General features: G+C 36.0%; 1 protein-coding gene across 4 annotated transcripts in view; it reads left to right on the top strand.

The window, feature by feature from the left end:
- The window catches only part of ERC1 (ELKS/RAB6-interacting/CAST family member 1), a 425945-nt gene that overhangs the window by 18531 nt on the left and 384572 nt on the right, over positions 1-22842 (top strand). For all 4 annotated transcript variants that reach the window (XM_087814458.1, XM_016224828.2, XM_016224830.2 and 1 more), the window contains exon 2: positions 16493-17317. In XM_087814458.1, the coding sequence (XP_087670584.1) occupies positions 16649-17317 (669 nt within the window). In that variant the 5' untranslated portion in view covers positions 16493-16648. The remainder of the gene's footprint in view (positions 1-16492; positions 17318-22842) is intronic.

Genomic DNA, 22842 nt, shown 5'->3' with positions numbered 1-22842 from the left:
TATATGTCATGCTGAGAACTCATGCTGAGACCTTATAATTAACTTGATTAACTGATTGATAAGAATTACTAAAAACCACAGTTAACTTGATTGTAGCTGAGTTACTCATCTTCTCACCCTCCCATAAAAAAGAATGAAATGGCAACTGACAGGTGTTTTAAGTGTTATCTGCTGCTCCTAGCAGAGGTGCCCTTTTTGGTAGGTATGTCACCGGAGCAGTGCTGCTTTAGCCATGTGTAATTTCTGGTCCCTAGGAGAATCAGATTAAGGTCATACAACCTGAATGCCTGGTCTTAGAAACCTGATATGCTACATGCTGAGGGTGGAAGCAGAGACATCTGTGCTTGCTTTCTTTAACTCGTAGAGGTCATCAGCCTCCTGCTACTCACAGACACCTTATCAGCTTGGGGCCCAGCCCATTAATTACCATGTAATAGTGGTAAATGATTGAGGTTCTTATTTAAGCCATTAGTTTATAGTGACTTTTTGTATGTGTGTGTATGTGTATATGTGATGTGTGTGTAAAAGTAACACATGCTCACTGTTAAAACGATTTACATAGAAAAGAAGTATACATGCAAGGGAAAAATTGGCTTCATTGGACCTTTCAGAAATAGCTTCTTATACCCAAATAATTTCTGTGTATATACAGACATACATATGTATATACTTTTGTATACTGATTGCATTGTATTATACACTTCTGTAACTTGCTTTCTTTTTTACTTCACAACATATCATAGATGTCTTTATAGAGCTTGTCAGGTATAGACATTTACTAAAGATTTTTTTAAACAGTAGTATTTTATTTTATAGTTTGGAGATATCGTTATTTAATCAATCTCTTGGTAGAAATTTAAGTTGTTCTTTCTCTTTTTGCTGGTACAAATAATACAGTAATTGAACATCATTGCATGCCTATCCTTGAACCTGTGAAATATGTCGTATAGAGAATAATTTGAAAAGTGAGACTTCTAGGTCAGAGGGTTTGCACATTTAAAATTTTTTGATAGATGCCATCAAATTGTATTTGAATGGGATTAAAAATTTTGGTCTATTGTTAGTCTTTTCAGAGAGTGCCTCAGTAGCATATTTCTTGCCGCTAGTGACATTTATAAGCCTTTAACAAAATGAACAGAATCTTTAAAAATGTTGAAATAGTGTTTTAAAATATTCAACTCATTTTCTGATAATAAATGCTAATTAGTGATTAGTATAACCCATCACAGCATGTTGGACTAGTAATTTTTTTTGGTTTTTAATCCTCACCTGAGGATAGTCTTTCCATTGCTTTTCAGAGAGTGGAAGGGAAGGAAGAGGGGGAGAGAGAGAGAGAGAGAGAGAGAGAGAGAGAAAGAAAGAAAGAAAAAGAGAAAGACCGATGTGAGACACATTGATCTGTTGCCTCCTGCATGTGCCGCCTCCCCACCCTTGGGACAGGGAGCGAACCTGCAACCCAGATACGCACCCTTTACCGGGAACCGAACCTGCAACCTTTTGGTGTGTGGGCTGACATGTGGGCTGACACTCTAGCCACTGAGCCACACTGGCCAGGGCTGGACTAGTAATTTTGAGATTAGGTCAGAATTTCACATATAGCTAATGGCTCACGTATTATATTTTCTAGTTAACCTTATAAATACGTCATAGCACATCTATGTCAGCCTATCCAGTTGTAATTAATTTGAAGTAGATTACTGTGTTGCCATTAAAGGATTTTCTATTTTCATTTGATTTATGAATATTTGGTGTTCCTTTGGAGACTCAGGTTGTAGAGAGCTGCTATTATCCTTCTAATCTGTGAGGTAGGAGTGAGAGACTCCTGTTTGCATTTGCATGTTATGCTTGTAGCTATTTGTGGGAAGAGTGAGAATTAAAGGCTAACATACAATCATTGTATGTGGAAGTATTTTTATATTTAGGCCCCTGGGTATACTCCAGGATTCTGAGTGGGTATATATGGGTGTCTGTGGGGTAAAGCCAGGCTGTCTGGTGTTCTTGCTCAGTATGTGTATAGGTATTAAGACCAATGCTTTTCTTGTAGGGAAAAAATGATTCTGGAATTTTCTGGACTTGTTCTTTTTATAGTTTTCCTGACCTAGCTGACAGGCTTTGTGGTGTGAATATGTAGTAGTGGCCAGGTGTGAACTCAGTTTTTTTGTTGTTTTATTTTAAGACCTCTTGGAGATTTATTTGGTAATGAATATGGGAAGTAGGATTTAGATGTTAAAGACCCTAGACCACAAAGAATTGACCTTCATAGCTGTGCCTCTTCCACCTTCCATGCTTTTCTGTTTTTACTCAGCAGCATTTTCCTGCTTCCTTTTGGAGGCTTTGAAGTGGATTATTTTATTATTACTTTTTTATGGCCGTCTTTATGTTCTTAAGGGATAGAAAGTACTTTTCCTGTTTGGAGTTAAAATTGAAGTTTTTCAGAAGGAACTTTGTTAACTAAGGGAGGAAAATCCAGTCTCTCACTCCCCCCAATGTATAGAAGGCTTTTAAAATTAAGAAATGGGTTGTTAAAAGCAGTAAATGTTTACTGTAAAAATTATAAAATAAATAGGACACTACTTTCTTATTCTAGCCTTTAGTTGACATTTGCTGGACTCTAGAGCTTGTAGATTATGTAGATTTATTTCCTTCTTCTAACTACTGTAGATTGAGGTTGGAGAATGGATATTATATAACGATATTTAATATCTAAAGTCAGTTGGCTTTGACATCCTTGATGGCTCTACCTTTTTCTTTCCCCCTCCTCTTCCTTTCACAAAGTATCCATCTATCTATAAACATAATTATTGAATGCATGTTATGTGCCACGTATAGTAATAAGGGCTGTGGATGATCCACTAATGAATAAGAGATGTGTTTCTGTGTATAACAAATCTGTTTTCATAGAGTTTATGATATAGTAAGAAATATAGGCTAAACATGTAAAGAAAGTAATTGTAAGTTGTAGTAAATCCTAGGAATTGAACAAACAGAATTATTTGTTCTCTGTAGTTCCAATTACTTCCTGGTTCTACAGTGAGTAACATTTACATTATCATCATATTGTAAATTATTTATTGGCTTTCTGTGTATAGAATTGTTTGTAGACAAAACAGGACAGCTATAGGTAAAAAAATAAATGTTATACACCTCTACAATATAAAAGTAATGGTATATGTGATTAATGGGATATAGCTAGGTGTGGTGGTGTTTTTTTAATCCTCATCCAAGGATATGTTTATTGATTTTTTTTTTTTTTGGAGGGTGGGGGGAGAAAGGGAGGGAGGGACATCGATGTGAGAGAGAAACATCAGTCTGTTGCCTTCTGTATACACCCTGACCGACCGGTGATTGAACCCACAACCTAGGTATGTGCCCTGACCGGCAGTGGAACCTACAACCTTTTCGGTGCATGGGACGACACTACAACCAACTGAGTCAGCCAGCTGGGGCTAGCTGAGTGTATTGAATCGTAGATTCCTCATCTTATACTTAGGTGGGGATTTAAAAGTTTGAATTTGATGGAGAAAAAACCCCACAGAAGTTAAGGTGTATTAGTTAAAATTATAAAGTGAATCATGAGAAAAAGTAAAAATAATCTGTAACCCAACAAAAATTGGGGGAAAAAAGGGGTTATGAACAAAATTTCTCACCTTTTATGGGGAGAGACTCGAGAAACATTTAAAGATTTAGATTACAAGAAATAGATATTTATTTCTTTATTTAATATACAGGGGTGGGCAAAAGTAGGTTTACACTTGTGACTACATGAAACAGTTTATTCTTATATTATTAATTAATTATTGTATCATTTATTTGTATTACAACTTCAAACCTATTTTTGACCACCCGTGTATATTCATCGATCACCTTCTGTATGCCTAGCTCCATTCTAGGTGCTGAAGTACAGCAGTGAACAGATAAGGGAAAAGTTACATTCTCATGGAGCTTTCATTCTGGTGAAGGAGGTTGACAATAAACAAAACAGAGAAGTGTAACAAATTGTATATTTTGTGGTAATAAGTGCTTTGAAGAAAAAGTTAAATAATTTAGCCCTGGCCAGGTAGCTCAGTTGATTGGAGCTGTGTCCTGATGTGCTGAGGTTGTGGGTTGGATTTCAGGTGGGGGCACATGCAGGAATCAACCAATGGGTGGAACAATGGGTCAGAGTTTCTCTCTCTTTCTCTCTTCCTCTCTCCCCTTTTCCCCTCTCCCCCTCTGCCCTCTCTCTCTTCCTCTCTCTCTAAAGTCAATTAATAAAACTTAATTTTTTTAAAAAAAAGTTAAATAATTTAGAGTTATGAGGTAAGTAAAAGAATTAAAAGCAGAATGGTCAAAAGTAGTTATCTCTAACAAAGAGGCCTGAGGGGGTGGGAGACTTTTTAATTGAGGTTTTTTTCTTCTATGTGCATGTATTACTCATTTAATAGTAATATTTAATGACACAGGTTAAATATATTAGTAACATATAGTAGCAGAGTGAACACCAAATATATTTGGCTTCAAACTTTCTGAAGAGTAGTATTTAAGTGAAAAGTCATAACATCAAGACCACACTAATATAACACTTTGCATCTACTAGGATGGCTATAATAAAAAAAAGATGAATAGAGGTAACTGGTGTTGATGAGGATGTGGAGAAATTAGAAACCCTCATACATTGCTAATGAGAATGTAAAATGTTGCAGATATTTTGAAAAACAGTTTGATATTTCCTTAAAAAGTTAAACAGAGTTTTTATATTGCACTCTTAGTTATATACCCAAGAGAATTGCCAACATATGTGTCCACACAAAATCTTGTACATGAATGCTCATAGGAGCAGTATTCAGAATAGCAACAACCCAAATATTCATCAGCTGATGAATAGGTGAACAAAATGTAGACTCTCCATACAGCAAAATACTATTCAGCCATAAAATGGAGTGAACTACTGGTACATGCTACAAGGTGAATGAACCTTGAAAATACTGTGCTAAGTGAGAGAAACAAGACATAATAGACCTCATATTGTATGATTGGTTCTACTTATATGGTATAGAGACAAATCTATGGAGACAAAAAGTATATGATTGTCAGGTCCTGGGCAGTGGGAAATGGGGAATGATTGCTTATGTGTCAGTAGGGCTTCTTTTTGCCATGATGAATGTGTTCTGCAATTAGATAGTGGTGTGGTTGCACAGCGTTGTGAATATACTAAAAATCACTGAATTGTATGGTTTAAAATGGTGAATTTTATTGTATGTGAATTATATCAGTTAAAAGTGCTGGAACAAAAGTGAAAAGGCATACAAAGTATATTGATTCTCAGTGGGGCATGGAGCTTTTATCAAGTGAAAAATGACCCTTTGGCCTCTGGAGTTTCTAATATGTCCCCTACCCTCAATTTGAGAATGTCTATCAAAATAACTGCTGTTAATGATGAAGATAATGTGTCATATCCTTTAAATATGTTGGGTTGGGAAAATAAAATTATGAATAATCAGTAGATTGGAAAGAGGCAAGATTGTTTATGCAAGGAGGCTGTTTAGGAGTTTACATTGTGATAGTACTGGCCAGACAGGATGAGGTTGTAGGGAGCTAAAGGAAATTTATTAGAAAGATAACAATTGATGGTACACAGTGATTGGGAGTTGAATAGAGGAGTGAAAAGAGAGGAGTCAAAATGAATACTATCAAACTAGGGAACATGGGAGGAGAGGGGCATGTTTTAGGGAAAATACATGTATAGGTAGAACTGTTGAGTTCCCTATGGGAAATCTTGGCAGACATATACAGTGAGTAAGTTGGTCATGTAGATTTGCAGCCCAAGGGAGAAGCCAGAGTTGGGAATATTAAGAAAAGCTAAACCAAAATATGTACTTACCTAAAATAGGTAATAGTTGAAACCAGTTGAAACAGTGGTTGTGGATGAGATTGCCCAGGGAAAGTAAAATAGCAGGATACAAGAACATGTTTGAAGACACAGCTCTAAGGTATGTACCAGTGTTTTAAAGGTAGGTAAAAGAAGAGGAGCCAGTAAAATGTATGAAATCAGAAATTGGCTTGGAGAGATAGGGAAACCAGAAGAGTAGTATTAGAGACACCCAGGTAAAAGTTTCAAGATAGAAGTGGTCAGTGGTGTCAAGTGCAGTAGAAGTAAAGAGACTCCATTGAGTTTGGCTGTAAGGAAACCATTCTGGCTTTATTCTAGAAGTGGTATTGGGAGTTTAGTATCCAGAGCCTTATCTTAGGGCAATATACCCTTTCTGTTGTATATCTTTGTACTACCAGTCTCCAAAATAGTTTTATTTTGTCCTGATTATTAAAATAGTGTGTGCTCGTAGAAAAATATTTATGATTTGGAGAGAAAGTGAGATCACCAGAAACTCTACTACCCAGTTTTATACCCAGCCATAACAAACAAACAAAAACCCAAGAAAAAAATACCTCAGGTGGAATCTGTGTTTATAACTTTTTTCTTTTTCTTTTTTGTTTGATGTAGATCACAGACATCTTTCTCTATAATTAAGTATAGAGCCACATCATCATTTCTAATGAGATGATAGTTTTCTAGGTCTGCTGTGACAAATTACTAAAAACTTGGTAATGTAAAACAACAGAAGTTTATTTTCTCACTGTTCTGGAGGCTGGAAGTCCAAAATCAGTTTAGGCAGGGCCTTGCTTCCTCTAAAGTCTCTGGAGAGGATCCCTCATTGCCTCTTCCTGGCTCCCGAAAGTGGCTTCTGGCAGTCCTTGGTGGTCCTTGGCTTGTAGTTGCTTCACCCCAATCTCTGCCTCCATCTTTACATGGCCTTTCTTATGTGTTTGTCTGTAACTGAATCTCTTTTCTCATAGAAAGACACTAGTCATTGACTTTAGAACCTACCATAATCCAATATGAACTCATCTTATCTTGGTTATATCTGCAAAGACACTGTTTTCAAATAAGGTCACATAAGTCTGTGTACCTGAATTTTTTGGGGAAACTCTTCAACTCATTATAGATAATAACCCATTTTATAGCTGTGCCTTAACTTATATAGCTAATGCCTCATTGCTAGACATTTAGATTGTAATTTTTCACCATTATAAACATAATGGGGGCAGGGAATAATGCATGTAGCAGAACCTATGTGATCCAGTTGAGTACCTTTTGGTACTCCCCTGCCTCCTCTTAATTATGAATGGACATGTGAGATGAATATAATTTTTATTTATTTATTTTATTTTTTTTTCATCCTCACCTGTGGATATTTTTTCCTGAGTATATTTTTTCCATTGCTTTTCAGAGAGAGTAGAAGGGAGGGGGAGGGGAGAGAGAAACATTGATGTGAGAGAGACACATCGATTGGTTGCCTCCTGCATGTGCCCCTACTAGGGCCAGGGATTGAACCTGCATCCGAGGTACGTACCCTTGGCTGGGGATTGGCCCTTCAACTGAGGTACATACCCTTGGCTGGAATCGAACCTGGGACCCTTGGGCCGATGCTCTTAACCACTGAGCCAAACTGGCTCGGGCAAGATTAATATAATTTTTAAGGTCTTACGACCCTTAGGATTGGAAGTTTGGGTTGCCATTGGATAAGCCACTAAGATCTACTGAGATGACAACTAAGGGTGAGTGCGGTTTAGAAGAGTAGAGGAGTAAGAAGATAAGTACTATTTGTGCTTTTTAGATGAACAGCAGCTGTAGTTTGTCCCAGTAACCTGCCTCTTCTGTGATTCTCGTCAAGAACAGAGGCCTATGGGAATCATGGAGAAGCTACTTCCTGTCCCCATGTGAAGTAATTATGCAATGCAAGGAATGGACGGTGGTGGCCATGAAAATAAATGTACTGTTCAGATCTCCTGTTGTGGGGACCGTAATTGTCTTACTTTCTCTACTGTTTTGCCTTTGCACTTTTGTCAAAAATGAGTAGTCCAAATAAGTGTGGGTCTGTAATTACTTTTCAAGTTTTAAAAGTAATTCATATTAAAATCTCAGTCAGTACAGAAAAGAAAAATGTAAAACCTCACCTTTCCCCACGATTTCTTGTATTCCTCTTTTTATAAATTTAAAATTGTATCGTGTAATAGCTTGTATTTTTCTTATCAGTACATACAAACTTCCTTATTCTTTTTAATAGCTGCATAGTATTCCTATAATTATATAGATTATTACCAGAATCTTGTTATTTCAAAAAATTCTACAGTTTATTTTTATTTAGTTTTTTTCACTTGTGTGAAAACAAGTGTAAGATAAATTCCTAGAAATGTAATGACTGATATTTATTGACACTTGTCAAGAGCCAAGTATTTTATACTTACTGATTTGATCTTTTAGCCATCCTTTGAAGAAGATATGTCTGTTTCACAGATGAAAATACAGAGGCTTTGAAAGATTCACTTATTGAAAGCTATACATTTAAATAGTGGAGTTGCATCAGCCCAGGCCTTTCCTACTTGTCACTAGATGACTAAGCCTCAGGATCACAGTAAGAATTATTTTACAGGCACTTGTTAGGATGAAATGTACTTAAGGTCTATACATTGCATATTTGTTACTGCACATTTTTATACTTACTCTGTGGGAAAGATTTCAGGTCACATTTTAGGTTTCATACTTGAGCATAGTGTTACTAATATGCCTTAATACAAAGGGCAGCATTGTTAAAGAGGATAATATAAAAACTACTGTGTCCATGTACTCTGAGCACTGTTGTTGCTTCATGATTTGGAATTGTATTTTTAACTTTTGACATTCCACTTTGGGAAGGTAAAAAAAGATTTTATTGCTTTATTTATTTATTTGGTTAATCCTCACCTGAGGACATTTTTTTCGTTGATGTTTAGAGAGAATGGAAGGAGGGAGGGAGACAGACAGGAGGGAGAGAGAGAGAGAAGGGAAGAGAGAGAGAGAGAGAGAAAGAGAAACATTGATGTGAGAGAGACATATCAATTGGTTGCCTCCTGCATGCAGCTGGACCGGGGCCAGGGATTGAACCTGCAACCTAGGTACATGCCCTTGATTGGAAATCAGACCTGAGACCCTTCAGTCCACTTGGGGGCCAACGCTCTAACCATTGAGCCATGCTGACCAGGGCACATTTTATTGTTTTAAAAGTAAACCTAATCCCTTTAAATGTTGTATATCTGAAAAAATTTTGCTTGTAAGTAAATATGACCAAAATGGAATTAATTTTAGTTTTCTTGTCTTTTTCCCCCTTGAGAAACACTTGTGCCTTCTCTTGGTAGGGAAACCCAGTATTTTGAGACTTTCAGGTGGTTTTTGAGTTAAGAATGCTTATTTGGTGAAAATAGAAAAGCCCCTAAATTGTAATTTTTTTATGGGAATATGGAAATATGAGCTGATGGTAGAACTTTGTTGTTCACAAACACGAAATTTAAGATAAACCAGTTTTCTGGTAATGTTCTTGTCAGAGTTAGAGTTTAGGACATTTTTGTAAACATAAATCTGGGCAGAGTTGAGATTTAAATGCTGTGCTGATATTTTTTAGTATTTTTAAAGACTCAAAATATAGTATAAGGAAACTCATTTTAAGTACTTGATAGGTCTGTGGCTATAATATTAACTTGACAGATTGTTTAATAGAGGTTTTCCAGCACTGAGAGCGGATTTGTACCCATACGCATATTTTCTGCATGTGATTATTCTGTCGTGTGAATTTTTAATTTCTTCTCTTAGAAGATGAGAGGCATTAGTCTGTTCTTGTTGAATTTATGCTGTCTTCTTGGAATTAAGATTAAGCTACAGAATTTCCTATTTTTATTCATGTAAGAAGAACAGTTAATTTTTTAAAAAATTGAAATCTTCACTATTTAGTAAGTTTCTTTATGATTTTCAGGACAAAATTACATAGCAGTGCATATAGAGAAGGAGGTTGTCAATTTATGGAATTTGGTTACAGTTAAAAATAAAGTTTATTAAAATAAAGAAAATGATAAAAAGGCTTTCATTATATTTGTCTTACATTGCACTTATTTGCAGTTTTCATAAATGAATTTCAGAGTTACTACCACCTTCTGAATGGATAATGAATTATCTTAGTGATTTTTACTGCATTTAGTTTAACTTGTAGGTTCAGCAAACATTTATTGTTTGCTTGATTTGTATTGGGTGCTGTGCAGGGTTTTGCAGATGAGACATTCCTTTGCTTTTAAGGAAGTAATTAACTAAAACATAGTAAGTACATTACTATTTCAAAAGGCTCTGGTTCCATAAGAGGGGCACATAAATTAGACTGAGGGATTTAAGGTTCGTGTAGAATTGTGACTATTAAATTTAATTTGGAAGAAAGTAGTAGGTAGTTAGTCAGTTGATGGGAAAGAGGATGGTCATGGAAGCAAGAGAGAGCATGGTATTTCAGTAAATTTTAGGTACTTGATCATAGTTGTCACGTGCAAAGGAAAGTGGTTCAGAAGTTACCTGCCTAGAGAGAGGTAGGCAGAGCCCAAATAATGAAAAATCTTATATGCACAGCTGAGGAATTTAGCTTCTTATTTTGGGAAGCCATCAAAGGATGTATGTTGGTGTGTGTGATTATGTCATATTTAAATTTTAGAGCAGTGGTTCTTAAACATTTTTGTTCCAGCATCCCTTTACATTCTTAAAAATTAATGAGGACACTAAATAACTTTTGTTTATGTAGCTATATCTATTACTGTTTACCATATTAGAAAGTAAAACTGAGAATTTTAATACATAAGAGTACACAAGCACACATTCCATTAGCTATCAATGGAATAATACCACATGTTCTGTGGCCTCTGGAGAACACTACTATACATTTGTGAGAATGTACAGTGAAAAAGGCAAATAATGTCATATTATTAAAAAAATAGTTTTGCTCTCATGGACTTCCAGAAAAGTCCTTAGAGACTCCTATGGGTTCCTGACCCACTTGGAGAATTTGTACATTAGCAGATCATTTTGGCAGTGGTGTTGAGAATTGTTTAGAACCTATAAAAGGAAATAGATTGTAAATTGTGATCCAGTATGCACATGTGTATGTATATGCACACCTGAAACAAGTTTTAGAAAACAATACTGTATTAGTTATCTCTTGTTGTATAAAAATCACCTCAAAATTTACTGGATTAAAAAAACATCTCACAGTTTTTTTGTCTTGTTTTGTTAATCCTCACTCGAGGATATTTTTTACATTGATTTTAGAGAGAGAGAGAGAGGCAGAGAGAGACAGAGAGACAGACATTGATGTGAGAGAAACACATCCATCAGTTGCCTCCTGCACTAGCCCGAACTAGGGCCTGGGATCTGCCTGCAACCCAGGTACATGCCCTTCACTGTGAATCTAACCTGCGACCCTTCAGTGCTTGGGGTGATTCTCTACCATTGAGCCACACTGGCCAGGGCAAACATCTCACAGTTTTAATGAAGAGTGTTAGCTGAGTGGTCTGGATCAGGGTATTTCATGAGATTGCAGTCAAGATGTCAGCTGAGTCTGCAGTCATCTGAGTTCCTGTCTGGGTTTGGAGCACCCTTTTCCAAGCTATCTCACATGGTTGTTGGCTGGAGACTTCAATTCCTCACTGTGTGGCTCACTCTGTAAGGTGGCTTGAGTATCCTTACAGCACGGCAGCTAGCTTCTCCCAAGCAAATGATCCAAGAGAGTGACCAAGACAGAGCCCCATTGTCTTTTGTGATTTAGTATTGGAAATGATATATCATAAGAAGCTAATCACTAAGTTTAGTCCACATTCAAAGAGAGAGAAATTTTGTTTCCCCTCTTGAAGGGAATATTGTTATTGGTGGGGAGAGATCCTTCGCCCAACGTGTTGCTAGTGGGAATGGGCTTCTGGTGATATCCTGAGAAAAGGAATTTTCTGAGACTCAGCTGGAGGATAAGATATTGTAGAAAGCTTTATTTCTGTGGAATTAAACCCCTGACTTTCAAAGGTCCCATTTCCCTCAGTACCACCATAGAAGGCGTCTCCTTTTGCTTTTAGCAGAGCTAAAATCAAAGCCAGTGTCCAGAGTTTCCATTTCTTTTTCTTTTTTTTAAAAAAATATATCTTTATTGATTTCAGAGAGAGGAAAGGAGAAGGAGAGAGAGAGATAGAAACATCAATGATGAGAGAGTCATTGACCGAGCCCACAACCCGGGCATGTGCCCTGATCGGGAATCGAACCCAATTGCCTGGATCCTAGGCCGATGCTCAACCGCTGAGCCACGCCCGGGCGGGCCAAAGTTTCCATTTCATGTTGGGATACAGTCTAATCCAGCATCAGGCTAGCTTAGTTTGTGTTCCCAGTTGCAGTCCATTAGTCCATTGCATGTGGGGTTCACATGGCTGTGGGCCATACTGGCGAATGCAAGAGAGCTAAGACCGCAAGCTCCTTTGTCTAGGGGATTATGTATTCCCAAATTTTCGTGGGCTTGCATTGGCCCCACATCTTCTAGCCAGTGATTTCTGTTCGCAGGTTTGATTTACACTGACCCTAGTCGCCCCGACTCACTGTGCATGCACCCATCTTCCCCTTTGTCTAGTCCCTTTCCCAGTAATCTGTAGGGGAATGGGCAGGTGGTTCCCTGGGGAGTGTGAAATTGCAGCTTCCTGGTGAAGCTGCACAAGTGACATGCCTATAATATCTGGCCTCCCTTTTGCTCCTTTCTTATTATGTATAACTAGCTAATTACAACAGTAACAGTATCAAAGAATTTGTCTCCCATTGGGAGAGAGCGCAGGCTTACTGTTTACTGTAAAAGTGGTTGATTCACTAAGCTCAATGTTCCTCAGCTGTGATGCAAAATCAATCCATATGTAGCATCTATCTGACACAATCCATTTGTGTCACCTTGTGGGACTTAGGAGTAATAGGATGCCAATGCATACTTGATGCTCATACTGCTTGCTGTGCTCTGAGTAATAAAGTTCTTTGTCTCTGAGCCAGGAGACTCTTGTATCATAGGCAGAGGGAGAAGGTTTGGAATAACCACCACAGCAGATTCTAGATAGGGAGCTAACAAAATATTGGATACGAAGCTAACTGGGATTTGTAGGACTCCGAGGGCAACTTGATGGGCTCAAACTGAACAGCTGCATGATTTTCTCCAGTAACAACCAGGATTCCAGGTGTGTAGTCAATGAAGGTGTTTGTTTTGGACTAATCATGGGCAAGGAAGTTTGGAATGTGAAATTATTTTTTTCAAACTTTTGTGGTATAATTTACATACAATAAACAACATATTTAAAGTATATAGTTTGATTAGTTTTGACATGTATATGCCTGGGAAACTATTACCCCAGTGAAAATAATGAACATTTTCATCACCCCAAAAGTTTCCTCCTTCCCCTTATCCCCATCCCCAGGCTCTCACTGATTTGCTTTCTGTCATAATGGTTTAGAGTTTTATATCAATGGAATCAAACTGAAGAATTTTTTTTTTTTTGGTCAAAAACTTTTTTTGGTCAGCTGTTCAGAGTGCAAGAATTATTTTGTGGTTGTGTTTTTGGCATATTGTTAAATTAATTTATTTTAAACACTATCTTCCCTGAAGCTCATGAGATTAAAAAGCCAGTTTGAGCCCTGGCCAGGTGGCTCAGTGGGTTGGAGCATCGACCTGTACACCAAAAGGTTTTGGGTTCGATTCCCACTCAGGGCACATACCCAGGTTGTGGGTTTGATCTCTAGTCAGGGTGCATATGGGAGGCAACGAATCTCTTTCTCACATCAATGTTTCCTGTTGTCTCTCTCTAAAAATCAATAAAAACGTATCTTCAGGTGAGGATTGAAAAAAAAAGCCAGTTTGAGGGCTTCAGACAGAGCTAGTGAATTTCCTTCTTTTTTTGTACAAATGAATGTAGTTCTGATAATAACAAAAACTCTACATGCAAATGCCATTTTGGATCTGAAAATGACTTGAACATTAGAATGCACCTGCTAGTGTTGAAAACGTGGTGTGAATTTTCGTTACTGGATCTTAGCCTATTCAGTGTGATTTAGTTACCTGACTGCATGAAAGTAGAGTTCTTCACAAAGCACACTTGGGAATTTTTAAATTGAATGTGGTAGCTTAAAATTCTGATGGCATGGTAGCTGAGACTGAATTATTACCCCTTATTTTGTTGGTTTTACTTATTTTGTTTTGTACACCAGCTTTTATTTTTAAAATTATTTTATTTATTTATTTTTTATCCTCACCCAAGGATATGTTTATTGATGAGAGAGAGAGAAACATCTATGAGAGAAACACTGATCAATTGCCTCCCTTACTCGCTCCAACTGGGGATCGAACCTGCAACCTAGGTTCGATTAAGAATTGACTAAGAATTGAACCCACAACCTTTTTGGTGTATGGGACAACACTCCAAACCAACTGAGTCACTTGGCCAGGGCAGTACACCATTTTTAAAAAAAAGTCTCCTTTAAAAAAAAATTTTTTTTCAATTACAGTTGACATTCAATATTATATTATTTTCAGGTGTTCAGTATAGTCGTCAGACATTTATGTAACTTACTAAGTGATCCTCCAGCTTTCTCCTTAATAGAAAGATAAATGTGATTGTTTTAGTTTTATACCTAGGAAACCTGAGATGTGCCCTAAAGTTTAGGTTTAGAATTAGATTAGCAGGACACACTGTCTTAAAACTAGGGAAGTCTTTGATATTCTGTGATACACACTGAAACCTGTTACTTGAACTAAGCCATTTCTTTGGTAGAATGATACTAGGAAATCACAGAGATTTAGTTTAGATCTTTATTGATTTATCTTTGAGAGAAATGTGGAAAGTAGGATAGCTATGATATGTTTTTAAAATTTGTTTTAATTATATTTGTAGGATATGACTATATTTTTTCATTTTTAAGAATTAAAGCTTTATTGTAGTATGAGTATAAAAATTTATAAGTGAAGCTGAAGCCTCCACAAACATTCCCTTCCCCCCCAGCCTCCCCTTACAATATGTTCCCTTCCCCTCTAATCATTGCTGTTTCAAATTTGGCAGTTCCCATGTAGGAATTCTTGATATAGTTTGTATTTAAAGAAAACACATATAAATAAATATGTCTTTTGTACATGTTAGATATATTTTTTTCACCTTGTTTTTTGTTTTCCTTTAAATTTTTGCTCGTAGTATGCGTTTTTTTGTATAATTTGTCATTTTGACAAATGACAAAAAAACTAATATATTCGTTTTTTTAATGGTTTTTGCTTTTTGTTTCTTATTTAAGAAGCCCTGCCTTAACTCAGGTTCACAGAATATTATCCTAAGTTTTCTTCTAACAATTTTAATAGTTTTCAGATGTATATTTTTAAGGTACATAGAATTTATTTCTGTGTACTGTGTGAAGCAGGGATGTGATTTTTTTCCAAGAGTACCAGTTGTTCAGACCCCACTATTGAATGATTTGTCCTTTCCTCACTGTTTTGAAATGTTACTTTTAGCATATACTATACTGGACCTAAATATTGTAATTATACTAAATTATAATTATAATTTAGACTATTTTTGGGCCAGTACTATACCTTTTTAATTTCTATAGCTTTAAAAGGCTATAAGTCCTTATGAGAAATCCTGAGGGGTCAGATGTGATATTGGAGTCCAGATTTTCCACCTGTAGTACCCAGTGGGCATTTTGCAGTATCCTGTAATCCTACACATTGTTTTTTCAGTGCAGTGTACAAAGAAGCACACTAAGATACATATAAACAATAAGTGACTTAGGTCAGAGTTTGCTCCTAAGTGAGTTAAAAAGAAGAAAAAAACCTTATTTTCAGATCTTTTTGGATTTTTGGATTGCAAATAAAGGATCGTTCGTGGCCCTGTAATTTATCTTGCTATTTAGGGGACACCTTCCTCTTTGTTCATTTATTTCAGGTTGTTTCGGTTATTCTTGACCCTTTTCTGTTTGAATTTTAGAGTCAAGTTGTTATGTGAAGAATCTTGTAGAGAATTTCTTTGGGATTTGAAGTAGTTGGGGAAGAAATGACCACTTCTACAGGATGTGTGTTCTCAGCAATGAACATGGATATCTTTCCTTTTGTTCAGGTGTTCTTTCAGTAAAATTTTGTAATAAAAAACCACGTTTTTTTTGTTAGATTTATATCATTATTTTTATGGTTACTATTGTGAATGAACTTCTAAAAAATTGCATTTTCTGATTGCTATTACTGATATGTAGGAAGTATTGCTATTTATATATCGATCTTGTGTCTGACAAATTTGTTGAGTTTTATTATTAGTTCTAATAACTTTTCATTTTATAATCTTGGGTTTTCCAGGTAGAAAATCGTACCTTCAAAAAGTTTTATCCTTTCCTTGGCAGTCACTTTTTCTTTTTCATTTGGTATGGTTTCAGTATTCAGTTTTTGGACATGTGAAATATTTTTAGAATGATGTTTACTGTGAAATAAATTGTGCTGTAAACAAATTTTGAATGCATGAGTAAATAGAGGATAGAAGGGAGATCTTCCTCAAGTGGGGGTAATGAAAAGTTTCTTAGAAGGGAAATGGTTACTATTGGAGGATTTACTGTGTGATCTTTTCATTACAGATATGGTGTAAGATATTTCTTCAAGACTGGACAGCCGAGGACCTGTTATTTCTGATTAGCCTTAAGCAAACTTACAGCCATAGAGAAACCTCACGGAGTTCCATATTTTGCTTTCTGCTTTATACCTTTCCTGGTACATAAGTTCATCTTGCAGCCATGTATGGAAGTGCTCGCTCAGTTGGGAAGGCGGAACCGAGCAACCAGAGCCCTGGGCGTTCTCCTAGGCTTCCACGTTCCCCTCGCTTGGGTCATCGTCGAACCAATAGTACAGGAGGGAGTTCTGGAAGCAGTGTTGGAGGCGGCAGTGGGAAAACCCTTTCAATGGAGAATATCCAGTCCTTAAATGCTGCCTATGCCACATCTGGCCCTATGTACCTAAGTGACCATGAAAATGTGGGTTCAGAAACACCTAAAAGCACCATGACACTTGGCCGTTCTGGGGGTCGTCTGCCTTATGGTGTGAGGATGACTGCTATGGGCAGTAGTCCCAATATAGCTAGCGGTGGGGTTGCTAGTGACACCATAGCATTTGGAGAGCATCACCTCCCTCCTGTGAGTATGGCATCTACTGTTCCTCACTCTCTTCGTCAGGCAAGAGATAACACAATCATGGATCTTCAGACACAGTTGAAGGAAGTATTAAGGGAAAACGATCTATTGCGAAAGGATGTGGAAGTAAAGGAGAGCAAATTAAGTTCTTCAATGAATAGTATCAAGACCTTCTGGAGCCCAGAGCTGAAGAAAGAGCGAGCCCTCAGAAAAGATGAAGCTTCCAAAATCACTGTTTGGAAGGAACAGTATAGAGTTGTGCAGGAGGAAAACCAGGTTAGTTTTGTGCTATGTTTGCCTTTACTGTCTGAGTTTGTATATGTAAGTGAAATGAACAAATGAACCATTCTTTTTTTCTTTCTTAGGTTTTTCCCTTCTTGGTTCACTTATCTTCCTGAGTACTATTTAATTTAGTATTTTCTGTTCTCTGTTTCTTGGCTTTTCCCAGATTTGGTCGTGTGCCTTAATTTTTTTTTTCTCCCCAGTTGCCATGTCCTCTGGACAACAATGAGGAGCAGTTCTTTCTGTGGACATTCACGGTAGTTTAACTTCAGGATGCTTATGTGATTTTTTTTCTTCTTCTTTTAGTTCTTTAACCGATTTAAGGTGGAAAAAAGTCAATTTGGTGTGATTGGGCTTCTAGAAAATAAATGTGATAACTAGGCATTATAATTATGGGTTTTGCACTTTAAGAGCTAAGTGCTGTATTATTAGATACTCATTTATTTATTACTTTTCTGCCCTCTTCCAGGTTATAGTTGATGTTTTTGCCATAGCCATGTTCCATTCAGTGGCTTATGACTACAAAGATGTGGACAAATCATATTCAAACTGCAGCAGTTAAAATCTTAATTATACTTTATGTTTAAAACACATTTAGTACTTTTCTTCTTTTATTTCTTTGGTGGGTTTGGGGTTTTTTTGATATAAGAGAGATAGAGAAACATCAATTGGTACCTTCCTCACATGCCTCGACCTGGGATTGAACTGGCAGCCTGGCTATGGGGCCCTGGGGAATCAAACCTGCTACCCTTTGGTACACAGGATGATGCTCCAACCAACTGAACCACACTGGCCAGGCTCCACTGTTAACATTTTGATGTTTCTCTCTAATGAACTATCTCCGTGCATACACACATACAAATTTTACATGAAGGGAATATTATAGGTGTTATATTTTGACCTTATTTAAGACAACATTTCTACCACATATTAAAGCCTTATGATATATTTCATTATTTTTAATGACTGTATACTGTTGTGTCTGTACTAGTTAAGTTACCTAACATCAGAGAGTTAAAAATCTTCATATTTATTTGATGGTACAATATGAATTAAAAATTAAACCTTTAATTCATTTGAATCAGACTTCAAAATAATTAGTAATTATGATAATTTTATTCTTTCTCAGATACAACCTTAAGCTACTTTACTTTTACTTTTTAAAAATTAAAGTATAGCTAACATACAAAATGCTTTTGCTTTTTAACCAGTGACTAAATTTAACTTGTCACCACAGAATCTGAATGTTTCGTTATTACACTTAAATCTCTAAGTCTTCTAGAGACCCAGCCTTTTTAAAGAAGAGGAAATGCCTTTAAAAAGTATTCCTCAGGAAGTTCTTTGAGTTTGAATCTTTAAGACTTTAAAATTGTGGGAAAAAAAAAAAAGAACTAAAATAGACCCCAGTGTTAAATCTTGAAAGTAAGGACAGGCTTCCTAAATCCTGGCTTGGATACATCATTATCAACAGATATATTTGCCTAAAATATAGATTCCCAGGCTTTGCTTTATACCAACTAAGTAAATATCTATGTAGATGGAGTCCAGGAACTTCTATTTTAAGTAAGTTTCTCTGGTGGTTATGATGATAAACCAGTGTGGGGATCCTTAGAATTTAATACATCTATTGGGGGAAAGCCCCAGAAGTCTAAATTCAGGATCAGTTCCGAAGAACTGACATGTAGTCTTACTCAAATTCCTAAGAGTTTTAACAGGAGAAACTTACAGACACGGGCAAAGCAGCTGCTAGCTCCCAGTGGTGGAGGGCTGGGAAGAGATCCACACCCAATGCATTTCTAAGTTAACAGATAATATCAGGCAGTTATTCACACTGTATACGTCCATTAACCTCCTTCCTGGGGCCTTGATGTTTATCTTTGGGCAGCATTCCTGCTTTCTGGGTAGTCAGCTAAACCTGAGGCTACGGAGAGTTAAATAGTCACAGAAGGTTCAACGGAGTCCAATGTTGCCTTTACTGCTGGAGTCTAGTGCATCTCTGAGCTCCCCTACAACACCTAATTCTTAAACTAGTCTATTGCTCATCTGCCACAGGGAATTTGTGATGGTTCTATTGCCACTTTAGGGCTCAGTTGTGAAAGATGGGAAAAGAAACAAGGGGCCATTGCCTCAATGCTTCTCATCCTTTTTTTCTGTCATATTACACCTCAGGGTTGTGACAGATTCTTATACATAATGATTATTAACTGTGACAGTGTCCCTCAGTAGAAGGAATATGAGTATGGAAAAAGGGTGTTTAAAATCTTAGATATGTTTAGTTAAAAAAGCCATCCAGGTGATTTTGATGTCTCCTCACCTTGAGGAGATGCACAAGATAAAATACTCAGGTGATATATGACAACAGAATGAAGAAATAACTTTCCTTCATTTAAAATTTAAGTTGCAGAAAGTGAAGTAAAACATGAGAAGTTTATCATTCCTAAATGTAAAATAATAGTACATTTTGAAAGTTTTTCTAGTTTGGTGTTGAATTGTAAATATCAAGAGAGGAGTAATGAGTTTGCTTAATTTAGCCTTGTGGTAAAGTATCAATGTAGCATAGATCTTAGAAACTGTATCTGTATTCCTAATAATTAGTTTCTTTTAATTTTGTAAAAATGAGATTGATAAATTTGGAGTATGTACATACTGGTGGCATATCAGTGCTCAAATATGAGGAACTTTAGACAATTAAGCATCATCGTACATCATACTTGAATATTATCCAATCTCAAATGTATTGTTAATATAAAAATCACAGTTTATTTTCATTGACCTGAAAAGTGAGCTATAACTTACAAGTATTGTGTAAAAATTATACATGAATAAACACTTTACTTTAAAAGTTCTACCTTTTAGGAGTAGATTGTATATGTGTGTGTGTGTAAATGTAAATATAATATGTATACGTGTGTGTATATATAGTGTATTTATAAAAATCTATGAATATATGTATATGTGCTGTGTGTATACATATGTATATATATAAAAAGATACACTGGAGGCTAGTTAATTCAGTGATAGATCCAGTAACCTCAATTCAATTTCTACCAAAATCCACTTTTAATTTTATATGTGTATATATACATACACACACATATATAATTCAATATTTTAAAAAATTTTAAAAATATGTCTTTATTGATTTCAGAGAGTAGAAGGGAGATGGGGAAAGGGAGATAAAAACATCAGTGATGAGAGAGTCATCGATCGGCTGCCTCCTGCCCGCCCCCTCCTGGGGATTGAGCCTGCAACCCGGGCATGTGCCATGGCCAGAAATCAAACCTCTATCTCCTGGATCATAGGTCCATGCTCAACTGCTGAGCCATGTTGGCTGGGCCGTGTGTGTGTGTATAAAATTAAAAGTGGATTTTGGTAGAAATTGAATTGAGGTTACTGGATCTATCACTGAATTAACTAGCCTCCAGTGTATCTTTTTAACAATGCTAAAAATATACCTATCACCAAGATAGTTTTTATTATCAAGCAACTTGGAAATATTTATTTTAATGAGGAAAAAATTATTGGCATATTTCTTTATTTTCAAAATATTAAGGCAGCTGATTATGTCCATACTTTAAAAGCTGTGTGGATAAAAAGCAATGACAATTTCCTTCCTAATTATCAAGCTACATACAAAGGCAAATATTTGAATCTCCTGAAGAGACTATAGTAGGGACAGCATTTTAGTCCAGTGGAAGTGAAACAGCCCATAGGACTGTGATGCCAAAAAAACCATATGTGTTGAAGGAGGGTGAACATTGCCTTATCTCGATTCCACCCCTTGCCCTAATTAAACACTAAGGCTGGCAGGAATGTATTCTTCCTGCATCCACTATAATTATCACACAATCCTAAAATTGTATATCTTTGGTCCAAAAATTGAAGGGTACAATTTTAAAGTAAAGTGAAACACTGCAGTGAGACATAGAGAACTGAGAATGCTAATTAATAGATTATAGTGAACCAGCAGTGGGTCCTAATTAAACTCTGCATTCATTATACTCTCCATAGCCCTCAAGGTCAGACATTTTCCACTTTACAAAGAAGATTGTTTCAATAGGATTTTCAATAATTTAACAAATTTTCCCATTTCAGTTTGAAACTGGGGATTTAGATGCATCCTAAATGTTTGATCAGCTTGGGCCATGGAGATCTTGGTCTAGAATCCTATAAAATGTAAAGGCACATTTGTAAGAATTGCCTAATATGTATGGTTTATTATTATGGAGTCCTTTTGGAAGATTGTTTCTAAAATAAATACCCAACTGTTTTTATGTCTCATTCCTTTTGTTACTGAACTTTCAAATATTGGTGGTTGGTGAGATGCAACAATATATGTTTTAACAGGAAAGGCCTTTTTTTCTTTTTTAAAATTGACAACAAGTAAGACTTTTAGTACATGTTTGCTTGATGAAGAATAAAAATCCAGTTGTGAGCTTGCTTGAATGGCAAAGCTGAGGCTTTGGATGCTTTATATTTTTATTTTATTCTAACAGACATCCAGCAAGATATTGTCATACTTTTTATTGTTATTATACCTTAGAATATTTCTGTATGTTGAGTTTAGTTGGAAGCTTATTTTAAAAATAATTATTTTAAAGCACTTTCGTTGGAATTTTGTGCAGACAGAATATGTTCTGTTTAATATTATAGTGTGACAAGTGAGTGTAATATTCTGCTTTGTGTATTTTTTTCTTTTTGGAGTCTGATTTTATTCAGGATGCAGATTTTTTGATTTTGGTTATATTTAGGGATCAAATCAAGAGAATTTCAAGTTCAGAAATACAAAAAGATACACTATCCCTGTGTGAATCTTGGTTTTGTCATTTGTCCTCACTGTTTGGACACAGGTAACTATTTAACATTTTTATTGATTTTAGGTTGTAACTTGGTTTGTAACATGGTGAAAGCCATTATTATTTGAATTTAAATAAGTTTTTTCATGAGGTTGCTAATTGTTTTACTGTTATTCAAAGTCCGATCTTAAAATCTGGGATCTATGTCTTAGATTATTTATTTAACTTTTCTGTTTGATAATTCTGATTTAACATACAGATGAATTGTGAATGGTTATTCAGAATATTGTGGATAAATCAGTAGCCTAGTTTATTTTCCAGATAGATTTGATCTTTTTGGTGTTCCAGATATGGGATATGTTAAAGGCACTATATAGAATTCCCTGAGAAAATTAAATCAGATGTAAAATAGATATGTTCCTTTGGGGGAGTTAATCATTTTAAGAAGAGAAATTTGTTCACGTGTCACTTATAGAAATTTAAGCTACCCATCCATTGGATCTTGTCATGTATGCAGCTATATAAGTGGGTTTGGAAATTGGCATCTTATAGAGTTGCTAAGTTTGCTTATCTGAAATGTAGTGGAATACCGTGAAAAATGATTCATGAATTTAATAAAAAATGTGCAAATATTTGAGAAGGCTTATTTATGAGGAATGAAGAGAATTTGCCAGAGGACTGCAGCCTGTTTTTTTTTTTTTTGTCTCCTCTCTCTTCTTGCAT

The sequence above is a fragment of the Miniopterus natalensis genome, chromosome 2 (assembly GCF_054644295.1).
Source record: "Miniopterus natalensis isolate mMinNat1 chromosome 2, mMinNat1.hap1, whole genome shotgun sequence".
Lineage (NCBI taxonomy): Eukaryota > Metazoa > Chordata > Mammalia > Chiroptera > Miniopteridae > Miniopterus > Miniopterus natalensis.
This window is presented reverse-complemented; position numbering and strand designations above follow the sequence as displayed.